Source organism: Planococcus citri, chromosome 2, assembly GCF_950023065.1.
Source record: "Planococcus citri chromosome 2, ihPlaCitr1.1, whole genome shotgun sequence".
Lineage (NCBI taxonomy): Eukaryota > Metazoa > Arthropoda > Insecta > Hemiptera > Pseudococcidae > Planococcus > Planococcus citri.
This window is the reverse complement of record NC_088678.1, coordinates 44,539,447-44,551,612: the sequence shown is the minus strand read 5'-3', so window position 1 is coordinate 44,551,612 and position 12,166 is coordinate 44,539,447. Positions and strand designations below refer to the sequence as shown.

General features: G+C 33.5%; 2 protein-coding genes and 1 long non-coding RNA gene across 5 annotated transcripts; 1 reads left to right on the top strand and 2 right to left on the bottom strand.

Moving 5' to 3' along the window:
* Positions 1-65: 65 nt before the first annotated feature.
* On the bottom strand, positions 66-2,973 carry park (parkin). Its single transcript, XM_065350485.1, has 8 exons — positions 2,447-2,973; positions 2,013-2,348; positions 1,802-1,941; positions 1,530-1,728; positions 1,321-1,458; positions 1,121-1,234; positions 946-1,030; positions 66-882 (listed from the first exon to the last, which is right to left on the bottom strand). Exons 1-8 carry the CDS (start codon positions 2,708-2,710, stop codon positions 779-781), a joined length of 1,380 nt encoding a protein of 459 aa, XP_065206557.1. The 5' UTR covers positions 2,711-2,973; the 3' UTR covers positions 66-778.
* A 319-nt stretch (positions 2,974-3,292) lies between these two features.
* On the top strand, positions 3,293-10,565 carry LOC135835951 (cyclin-dependent kinase 12-like). 3 transcript variants are annotated; one of them, XM_065350478.1, is made up of 17 exons: positions 3,293-3,617; positions 3,736-4,396; positions 4,848-5,108; positions 5,179-5,307; positions 5,393-6,186; positions 6,255-6,683; positions 6,756-6,919; positions 7,113-7,309; positions 7,381-7,582; positions 7,688-7,699; positions 7,812-7,823; positions 7,897-8,165; positions 8,239-8,352; positions 8,431-8,695; positions 8,777-9,005; positions 9,079-9,319; positions 9,389-10,565. In XM_065350478.1, the coding sequence occupies exons 2-17, from the start codon at positions 3,747-3,749 to the stop codon at positions 9,399-9,401; spliced, it is 3,981 nt and encodes a 1,326-aa protein (XP_065206550.1). In that variant the 5' UTR covers positions 3,293-3,617; positions 3,736-3,746; the 3' UTR covers positions 9,402-10,565. The 3 variants fall into 3 exon arrangements, with proteins under 3 accessions (XP_065206550.1, XP_065206551.1, XP_065206552.1); XM_065350480.1 differs by lacking the exons at positions 3,293-3,617; positions 3,736-4,396 and adding an exon at positions 4,470-4,754; XM_065350479.1 differs by lacking the exons at positions 7,688-7,699; positions 7,812-7,823 and having other exon boundaries at positions 3,294-3,617.
* Positions 9,335-12,057, bottom strand: LOC135835960 (uncharacterized). Its single transcript, XR_010556982.1, has 2 exons — positions 10,873-12,057; positions 9,335-10,777 (listed from the first exon to the last, which is right to left on the bottom strand). It is a non-coding gene; the product is annotated as an uncharacterized LOC135835960 (long non-coding RNA).
* Positions 12,058-12,166: the final 109 nt, after the last annotated feature.

Sequence of the window (12,166 nt, the reverse complement as noted above, 5' to 3'; positions counted from 1 at the left end):
GACAAACGAAATAAATAACGGAATAACAATAGTCAATGTAGGTATCAAGTAAATGTAAACATCAATGAAATGAGCGCATACTGGTGTTTTATTAATTTCCCGTTTTTTATAATGCTCACATACTACTTAGTATTAATTAAATACAGAAAAAACAGTGGTTACTTTTGATTTAGAAAAATAGTTTAGATTTCGATAACATTAGAAGAATATCACTTCAATGCATATGAAGACTCTGGAGAAGACATTATTTTATGATTCGAATAAAATGGTACTATTAAAAACAACATAGGAAATGAAGAATATGCATGTATGTAACATCAAATAAAAGAACACTGAGAGGGAAGCATTTAAAAAGTCTTTTGTTTCTCCCGTTTTTCTGAAACGTCTACATGTGATGTACGTATTAGAAAAAAATCGAATGAAAACGTTATAGAGTAAGCAAATCAGTACAAAAGAAAAAACACAAGATGAAAAAGAAATAACAATAGATAGGTAATTAAATAATATACCCGAATGAAAGTTGCAAATTAATTAACTAATAATTAAACTAATTGTTTTTTAAATAAATTAAAAAACGGTTCAATATCAATAAATATGATAAGTACCTGAAAATTGTTAAAATAATTTCACTCCTGTATTGCAGAAAAGAAAAAAAATGTTTCGAATATATTCACGCTACAATCATTTTTTTCCGCAACATTTATCAAAACATTCAAGTTTTTGCATAAGAAATTCCTTAAAATTTAGAAAGCATGACATGATCCCAAAATTTGTACTTTTATCCGAACCAATGAGTACCCATGCACTCTCTGCTCCATTCAGTCTGACATATCCAGCACCAGTGAAACGAACATCGTGTACAAATCATGTGCATACAACCGCCTAGAAAAAGCAAATTCTCAAAACCAAAATTCCTCAACAATAAAACACTGCTGTTCATCTTACCGCTGCGTTCTGTCGCTGTTCTACATTTTGGACAAGGTTTAGTACTGACACGAATGGCAATATTAGAAGCTTCATCCCATCGAGCCTTTTAAAAATAATAAATATTAAATTTATAGACTGCTTGAAGAACTACACAACATAACTTACAATTAACGTAAAATCATTATTGATTTACCTGGGAAGCTCTGGTAGCATCAGTAATATGTTGAACATCGCTCGAGACGGGATTATCAAATGAATCGCATTCGCCAATGTGATATCCTCGCAGACAATTTCGACAGAATACGTACTGATAGAATAAAATCAGACATTCTGACGATTAAAAAAAAATTCAAACATGCATCAATCCATTCTTAGGTACTTTCAAAAACTTACACCACAACCATTTTCACAAATAATTTTATTACAATCCGAATCGATAATAATTCCTTCTCCGCATCCAGGCTGAGGACATAATACTCCACCAAATTTTAGCACAGCTTCTTCAGTAGCAAATCTCTGATACATCTCATACTGAAAATTCATTTAAAGATTAGACTTTTCGTAATTAATGAGATTTTATAAATTTCACTCTAGACGCCCACCTGCTCTTTTGAAAGTAATCTGAAATGATGACTTTCATCGATATAAGAATCAGGACAGCCAGCAGGGCAAGACAGCGTGTAACCCAAATCATCGTGTAATACGAATTGTCTTTCTCGTAACCTTAGCACAACAAAGGTCCGAAAACATTCAACACAGGTAACATGAGCATCTTCGCATGAAAACACAAACACCGTATCCCTGTTCAAAAAGGTGGATGTGAGAAAAAGCACATTAAGAGGCAATGAAAATTGATTGCTTAACCAATAGATACCTAATTTCGGTACAAGCTAAACATGGAATTGTTCTACAATTATTCTTAATCTGTTTTAAAGGAACACTAAAATCATTCTCTCCTAAACTTGCATGTTCTGCGCATTTGAAATAAAATTCGGCCCATCTAAAAACACCATCCTGTAAACATTTCGAGAATTAGTTTCTCCTGCCATAATAGTAAATATTTAAGTTAACAGAAATATACTCACAACACAGTCATCTTGTTCGCAATGACCAGAAATTTTACGGGGTTTTAAAACGTCTTCCCACGATTTAGGATCACTGTCCAAAGTTATCGCACCACTTTTACAATTTGAACAACGCACTCTCAGTTTGCCAGTTTTTAGATCACAGCACGTATTGCAATAAACGTAAAACTGAGCTTTAGTTTTATCCTTTTTATTATTTATCAAAGCTGGAAGTTCTTCATCGTCCGTGAGTACCTCATCAATAATGGTTTCATGTTGAGTTTTCAGCGAATGGAAATCTGGTCTGGATTTTAAACGTACAGCATGTAGTATACTTTGCTGACCCAAGTCACAATCCTGAAATCATAATTATGATTGAAAAAAGATCCTTATCGAATAATATTTGGATAATTGCAAACTTGAATTTACAATTGAAACACTTCGTTCCAACTTACTTCAATTACTATAGAATCTTCCAATTCCTTTCCGGCGAAAATGATTTTTAGTTCTTCGGGGCTTGCACCTATTTTTGGAGCGATGATGTTCTTTACATCCTTGATGTCACATTTTGGATCCAAATCAACGGCCAACGTATTTCCGGTATTGCATCTGATGAAAATATTCAGAGTATTTTTCAACGGGAGGTTTGAAAAGGAAAAAGGAAAGATGCGGATTACGTTTCTAAACACGTTGAAAATAAAATTCATAAATTCTGTCATTTTTAACGAGATGAATTCTGTCTGGCAGTGAATAAAAATTTTGAAAAGGACACAATTTCTTAAAGACCCATTGTCATTTGTGTTAATGTTATCACTACAAACGGACGACTTTCGATGAACGAAAGAATAGTAAGAAACTTAATGATTGCCAAATGGTTATTTCACTCACATAATTACTTAAAAGCCGTTTTTAATTAAATGATGCCTTTGAAAATACTCAAATAATTGAACATTATTCAAAACAATAATATTTTTATTTCATTTCTGATAAAAATTGTGTTTTGATAAGAGAATGACATTGAAAAAACAGGTTAAGTTTTTCAACGACAGCATTTGTGTTACGAATTACGGATTATTTCAAATTTACAAGAACTTCTTCCATTTTTCAATTATTCTGGGTATAATTTAAAATTTTTACATTTTATGAAATATTTTAAAACACAACAAATCATTCGAGTAATTGAAAAATTGGAAAATTACAAATTTACAACAGTACTTTTTAATTTTTCAAATGTGGCAACAAAGATTTCGAAATCTTTTCATTTCCGTATTTTGGGAACCCTTTTGAAATGTTATCGTTTGATTACGCTACGATTTTTTGTACTCTATCAAAACGTGTAATGAAATAGTGGAAACTGGCAGTGGCATCCATCTACTTAATAACAGCTTTCTCGTCTGTTCAGTATTTTATCATTATAACTGTAATTAGTCGATACTTCTATTCGGTGAATAATTACACCTTAGATAAGTTATAATGTATACGATGTGTTTGGCTGTGATTTGAAGTATGTGTTTGCATTATCAAAATTCAAAAACACAAATGCCTATCAGTGATCTTCGCGATTTTCAAGATTCCAAAAAATCCTCCGGAGTGAACGAAGATGGAATTTTCTGAAATGCTATACAGGTTAGTATTACATTGTACCTCGTTTTCACCTTTTTGCTTTCAAATCGAATGATCTTTCTGTGTTATCAATCAACATCAACTCGTGAAATTCTCATACTTGATGATTATTGTATCGCAGATAATTACTGAATGGAATCTTCTGCGAAGCACGATCATTCCAAAATGAAGACCCATCAAAGCCTGCAATCTAATTTGAAGGATAGCAAGAAACACCGCAACCGTTCAAAAAATCACTGCCATCCTGCACCCGAATCATTGCTTGAGACCAAGAGGAATTCCCCAGAACCCTCTAGCCCTGAAACTGGAGAAATATGTTCGGAAAGTAACAATGATTTGGAGTCTATTTCTGACGATAAAAGTGACATTGATAAAACCTATGATGATAACGATACATCGTGTACGTTTTCAAAGATGTCCGAAGTTTCTCATAATGAAAGAAATTGCGTGGAAAGTGATCAGGGCCTAATATCACCACCAAACGAACGAAGTAAATACTCAAAACGAAAACATAAAAAAAAGCATAGTTCTGTTAAGAAACGAAAATTGAAGAAAAAAGAAAAACGACGACACGGAAGTGATGATTCAATATCTGAGAAGTCTCCTAAAGCCTACGAAAGTTGTAGTTCTTTGGATTCGTGGGATGCTGAAAAAATGTCCTCTCATCATAAAACTAAAAGCAAAAAATCCGAACGAAAGAAAAGGAAAAAGAAAAATAAAGATAAAATTCTACCCCGGATTCATTACGATAGCATTTCCGACGAATACCTCAATGAAGAAAGGTTAGTTATGAATATGAATAATTCGTTAATTTACATTTACTTGCAATTATTACGGGCTCAGTTATCAGTCGAAGCTTTTATAACACTGACCTAGCTTACGTTTATTTCATGAGATTCTATTCGTGATAACCGTTAATTTTTTTGTTCAAATGTTCAACGTGATAAATTCGTGGTTTTTAAAAATATAAATCTATGTGATTAGGGAAGGGTTTTAGAAGTTGATAATTTATTTGACGTTATTTTTTGTTCTCGTGAGTATCTTTTTTTTTCGGCACTTTGTTTTTATCTTATCCGTTTTTACATTAAAAATTCTCTATTTAAAAAAAAAGTAATGGCGAAGATTTGATCAGTTGCTATGGTAATGATAGATAGTTATTATGGTTGTTATGTAGATATTGGTGTAGTATTCGATTTACGTGAATAATTTTTATTTTTTTCGTATTCGTTTTAGGAATACGAATGAAATTCGTAATCACTATGCGCGGTATGAACGAATGAAGAGTAGAAGCAATAGTATTGAAAGTTACGCCAAGTATACGTCGTATAAACGTGAAAAATACAATAGCCCCGGCAGTCGTAGTCCCAGTAGAAGTTTCAGTGTGCATAAAATTTACAGTTTTAAACGTTACGCTCCTTATGATGGTAGCAGTCCATTGCCTACTACGTACTTGAAGAGCCGAAGTAGGAGTCCAAGTTGCAGCAGTTATAAAAAGTAATGTTCTGTTCTATTTGTTTTATATCTTTATCGTGCTAATGAGATAATCAAGTTGTTTTTCTCGCAGAGAATATTATAAACGTAATTCTAGCGTCTCGTCGAGCGATATGTCTTATAAAAGGAAATTTCATACGCGTAATAAAAGTCCTAGGCCTTCTAAACATTATCGTTCGCGATACAGCCGATCTTCCTCTAGGTGAGTACTTATCAATAAAATATTACCTAAAATTACGCAAGTTGATTTTTCCCGTGTTCACCATTGTATTACGCAATGATTTCAGATCTTCGGTATCAAAATCGTCTGTGAAACGACATCGTCATCTTGCTTCGCCTAATTTATCCCCAGTCTCACGTTACTCGAGGAACTCTCGTTATAGTATCGATAGATATTCTTATCATTATAGATCTCATTCTTCCTCGTATAGTTCATCTTACGAGAGAGGATACGATAAAAAAACAAGAAAACGGAAACGACGAGCTGACAGTTCGAAATCGCCATCGGTCGTTGTAGTTTCGTCTTCACCGTCTCCTTCGTACTCCTCTCGTAGACGACGAGAAGAAGAAGCGAAAGCCGAATCCATGAAGCTTCTTCGCGAAATAAAGCCTGATTTCAAAGTTAGCGAGACCAGTTTGTTTGCCGAACTTGTGAAAGATAAAGATAAACGAGAATTAGTATTGAAAAATTTAGCCGTAATGGAAAAGAAAAAAAGCGAACAGAATGGCAATGAAGCTTTCAATACAAGTGATGATTTTAATACTGTTGCACCCTCTAGTGTCGTCTGCGTTAATGATATTATCAAAGAAATACCTCTTCCTCCTCAAATTCCTAGTTCCTTCTCTAGTTTCTTAAGTTCAACTCCTATAACAAAATCATCGTCAAAAGGTGTCTTCGCGGCGAAAGATACCGTAATTGATCTCACCGAAGCAGATGCTAAAAGTCACGCTTCGTTCGCTATTCAAGATATTCCCGTTCCTTCTGGATCGGCTCCGGTTGCTCGCAATCCTCCGAAATCAGAATCCATACCAAATGGCCAACTTCGTAATGGCATGAATAAGAGACAATCGACTCATCATGGTAAGCGATTTTATTTTGCGATTTATCTCATTTGTATAGATACCATTTATAATTTAACGTGGTTGCAGATAAAAATGAAGATGGTTCGAGAACTCCTCCATTGACCGTCGAACAAATGAAGAAATTCGGTATCCAGAAACCTATTCAAATTCCTACTCCCAATGCGGATAACAAACTCTCCAAACATGCATCCAAAAATAACGCGAAAAATTCAAGCATCGAAAACAAAGATCATAAAATTGATTACACTTCTAAAAATATCGAAAGTTGTTCGAAACCATCTGAAACTAGAACGATTCGCGATAAAAATCACAGCATGAAAATCGCCGATCAAAATTTAATGCTTGCGCGACCGAGAGTTATTCGAAGAAAATCGTTTAACGAAGAAAACCAGTATAAGAATTGGTGCGAACGTACTTTGGACGTTTTTGAAATTATTGCTAAAATAGGCGAGGGTTCGTACGGTCAAGTATACAAAGCCAAAGATTGTCATACAGGTTCGTCTCTTCATTAATATGTACGTGCATTATTTTTCAGTGTTTTAGTAATTGATCGTGGTTTTTTTTTAGGTGAAAAAGTAGCATTGAAAAAGGTACGACTGGAAAACGAAAGAGGAGGATTTCCCATTACTGCGATTAGAGAAATTAAAATACTGCAGAATTTAAAACATAAGAATATAATCAATTTGCGGGAAATAGTTACCGATAAGAAGGATGTTTTAGACTTTAAAAAGGTAACTACATTGAAGAATTTTCTCTGAGTTATATTTTTTTGAAAGAAATTAATTTATGCATAGAAGAACGAATGATGTCACATTTGTCCTTGATCGTGTACAACATCTGTTTCCATATCATTAATGACTGTTATTTTACGATATCCAGTGTTGCAAAATTTACCGATTATTTTTCTCTTATTTTCAATTACAGGACAGGGGTTCGTTTTACTTGGTTTTCGAATACATGGATCATGATCTTATGGGCTTGTTAGAATCAAACTTGGTCACTTTCACTGATTTACATAAAGCCAGTATCATGAAACAGTTGCTCATTGGACTTAGTTACTGTCATGAGAAAAATTTCCTCCATCGTGACATTAAATGCAGCAATATCCTTATGAATAACAAGTAATTACAATTGGTTATCTGCTTGTTAGTAGGTTATGTTCGATTGATTCACTTAATTTTGTTGTTTGCAGGGGTCAAGTAAAAATAGCTGATTTTGGTTTATCGAGATTTTATTGGCCTGGCGAAGATCGTCCTTACACGAACAGTGTTATTACCTTATGGTACAGACCACCAGAGCTTTTACTTGGTGAAATCATTTACGGTCCTGCGATTGATATATGGTCCTGTGGATGTATTTTAGCGGAATTATTTCTGAAAAAACCAATCTTTCAGGTGAGTGTTGAATATTATGTTTATTTCGTTATACCTACCGTATTTTTATAACTATACTCATAATATATATTTATTTCGATCATGCATTTCCTAATCTTTAAAAAGCCAAGAGACCAGGTGAGCATATTATAATAATTTTTCCGGAGTAAAAAAATAATTTTAAATTCCCAATTTATTTATATCGATTCAATTTTTTTTTATTTATTCACGCTAACTCGATAATTTTTAGGAATTTAATCGAGTAAGATTTTTTATCAGATCATCACCGTTGAATGTTCACTTTTTCCAAATTACATTAATTTCCAATTTTACAGGCTACTTGCGAACTTACGCAACTGGAAACGATTTATAAGTTATGCGGTACCCCGAATACTTCGATATGGCCATCTGTGGTGAATTTGCCCTTTTGGAGTTCGTTGAAGCATAAAAAGTACTACCGTCGTCGTCTGCGGGAAGAACTCAGTTTCCTGCCTCGGCCTGCTCTAGATCTTTTGGATAAAATGTTGACTTTGAATCCAAGTAAAAGAATCAGTACTTCGGATGCTCTTAAATCGGAATGGTTGTCCAATATTAATCCTGATCAGTGCGTAGCTTCATTCATTACATTACGAGTGAACAAGTAAGATGTATGATTTTACTTCAAAATGTGTTTTTAGAATCGAAATCGCTTCTCTTCCAACTTGGCAAGATTGTCACGAATTATGGAGTAAAAGAAATAAACGGCAAATGAAAGAAAAAGCCATGATGAAAAATGAAACTATCGATGCCAAGTAAATTATTTTTCTGACTTTATTCTAATTAAAATAATATTTTTTAAAATACGTAAATTGATTTCTGTACCATCATAGACGAAGAAAAGTGACGAGGGAAGAAAATACGAGCCTTAAATTGCCTAAATTCGAAGCTAAAGCCCCTCCACCTCCACCCCCGGATGAAAGATATTCCCCCGAAGATGAAATTGCCAGTTTGGATTCTACTCCTTTGAAGGATATGCCTAGTCCAATGCAAGATGAAACGGATATTTACAAATATATCGATAAGATTGCCTATCTAATTTTAAACAATTTACCTCTAAGATTGAAACATTTAGTCAAGTTACGACGATTGGAAGAAGTAAGTTTTTTCGCTCTTGTCTTGTTGGTAGCAAAGTTGTTAGAATCGTCATAATAATGCTCGTTCGTTCTTTTTATGCAGACTGATCCGCAAGCGAATAATTTAATAAACGCGTTGTGCTACGAATTGAAAACAGCAGCTGCCGCTTCAGTAAATAAACTTAATAGCAGTCGTAATCAGAACGATGATAGTAATAACAATAGCGTCGGCCGCGAGTCAAAAGTTAATAACGATTATAATATCGGCGATTATAAAACATTTAGAAGAGATATGTCAAAATATGACTTGAAACAAGCGGTATTTTCGCAAGGTATCGTAATTTTCCAGATTTTTATTCAATATTTCAAAAGTATTCGTGTCTTCAGGTATTATTGTTATTATAGGATTGGATTTATCAGAGAATGCCAACAGTTCTCGTATTGAAGAAATCGAAAGTAGATCTGACAGTGTTAGTAATAAAATGGGTGTAATGATTGGTAATGTTCCGAGAGATGAAGCCGATAGACCTTACATTTATAAACCCCGAAATCTCGCCACTACTGTAGTGTGCACAACGTTAGCTGCGTTGTTGAAATATTATAATTTCATCGCCGCTTCTATCGTTATTATGAGAGCTGCTGATAAGTAAGTTGATATCGCTGAATAATTACGATTTTATTATTGCATAATTAATTATATTTCATTTCATTGCAGAATGAAAAAATAGTTCCATGTGTTCTTGAACGACTTATCTCTTCCATTGATTGGACTCCGGAATTCATTTGGCTGTAAAATAACGTATGTAGGTAAATTGTAAATAGTTTTTACTTTTATTATTATTATTCTTTTTTTTTTCATTTTGTTGACCATTATTTTTTTAAACATGTTTATTTATTGTAAACTGATCACTAGATCTATTATACCAAATTAAGCTAGTCCAATTTCGTTACTGCAGTTGTTTTTATAAAACTCAATATTTTTGGAATTAAATTTTATTCTTCCTGCGGAACGAATATTTATACGTTTGAAATTTTGTTTACAAAACGTCTTTAGTTACCAGGATTTCATATATTTTTCAACTTTGACAGTTTCTCGTATCGATTAAATTCTCAATGGAAAAATTTATTCGCCATATTCGTCTTTTTTAAGGAACGTAAGTTTAAATAAAAGTTTAATCTACGCTTCTGTGTATAGTATTCTCCTTTTCTGGTGTTATTTTTTTTATAATATTTATTTTCCCCCATTCTGACGTAACGTATCGCAACATTGTTGGATTTTATAATCTTTTCAAATCTTTTTAATTGCCGTGTTTCATTAACAATTTTAAAATGGAATGATGTATGATTGAATACCTATCTTGATCAAATTTATCCATTAAAATGGTAATAACATTACGGAATTGAATTCTAGATTTTTCAAACTTTCAGTTATATATTTTCATGTAATTAAAAGTTATGAAAGTTTATCATCTAATGAATAATGTAATATTTTTTTAATGTTTATGACGAAGAATTATAAGATTTTAATATGCCATAATTTCATTTTGAATCAATACCATTTTTTCCAGTACTTATGTATTTGTTACCTATTGGATTTATGAGCCATTTTTTACATTCCTTTTTGTTTATAATGGTTGTTTAATGTATAATTCTTATTTCTCTCTTTCTTAAAAAAAAATTATCGTTATAACTAATACAGTATTGATTAACGTGTATTATTCATCTGCCCTATGAATGATGGTCATGGTGAAAATTATTGAGAGCTTCACCATTTGAAAATCGTGTTAAAAAACGGATAAAAAATGAAACATATCTATCTCTGTAATGAAAATAGCTTTTCATTTTCTCTGTATAATCTTTGACAACTCTGAATAAAAACTTATACGAGAGTTTTTGGTGTTGTTATTTATTTAAGACGAATCAACTAAAGAATTATGAATGATATGTAAGTATATAATCTAATATTTGCAAGGAAACATGGAAATTTAACGAGAAGAATGAGTAAAAAAGATTCGAATTTCAACTAGGTACTGGAAATTTAGCTTTTTCCAAATCAACAAGGAAATATAGCCGTATAGCCCTCTATCTAAGGCACTAGCCAGACCTATAGAACAAACAAAAAATACCAAAATTTTCAATTCCGAGGATAACTATATTTATTTGAGTTTAGCATTTTTTTTTTTTTTTGCAATATCTTACCTTCGTATCCTTTGTACAACGAATTTGGCCTGTCAGCAATTTATTTACCTTGCCTGTCAGGTTCGAAAGCTTGTTTGTATCCATAAGTGAAACATCATTCAGAAGATTTTGGCGAATGAGTGAGTTTTGAATCATTCATATAAATAGACTCAACATTTGGCGCTGGTGGTGGACGAATGGCGTTTTTCGTTAGTTAGAGGCAATTGTAGCGTGTCGTCCTGTCGTGTTGGTTTTTCGGCGGAGTCCCTTTTGGCCGGCGATGGCGAGTGAGTGCATGCCTACATAAGCGACAACGTTCAACTCTCAACCAATTCAAAATATTTTGTTTCGGTTGGACGTTGCGCGTTTAGGTTGACGATTGAGCGTTGAACGTTGAACGTTGTCGCTTATGTAGTCGCGATCTACATAGGAGGCAATAAGCAACAGCAACAAGCAACTTGGAACCCTACTTGGAACCAGGCAACATAATCAAAATAGTTTGATTATGTTGCCTGTGTTGCCTGGTGTTGCCTCAAATTTTTTTTATCCAATCATTGAACAGTTTACCGCTTTTTTTTTGGCATTCTGCAGAAAATTCGCGTCGTAAGTTGCTCTCATTATGTAGGGAAGCTTTTTGAAAAATCACCCAAGTTGCTTCAATTTTGTCAAAATTGCTTGTTGCTGTTGCTCGTTGCCTCCTATGTAGACAGGCACGTAGGCGTGCACTAACGCGAAGTAAGCCATTCACCACGTGCCACGTGCCACGTATAGTAGTTGACACGCCGCACATGACAATTTCCTGCTGCCCAGTGCTGCTCTGCCACTTCAAAGTTCAAAGTTCAAACAATGAATCAAGGAAGAAGGAACAAGAAACCTGTTTTCCAGATTCATCTTTCAATTTTCATCGACTCGTTGAAATGAAATCACGAATTAATCAGTTTACTCGTTTCTTTCGTATCGTTCAAATATAATTTGAAAAATCCTTTCAATAGCTCTGTTCATTCTACTAAAATGGCAGAAATTCCTTGTATTAAAGCTCTGATGCTGATCATTGAAGGATCTGAAGAAACCGAACTCACCGAACTTGCAAATCTTCTACGTAGAGGAAGAGTAAGTAAATTTTAATTCATTACGCTTGTTAATTGATTCAGAAATTTTGATGAAAGTGAATGTACATAAAAGGTGAGCGTTTACTCTGTTTTTTCAGATATACCGTCAACTGGGGTGAAAATAAACACTGGGGTGAGAATGGACACTTCACGTTTTTTCGGCTATATGTCGTCACAGATCACGCTATAATGAAGATAGGATCCTA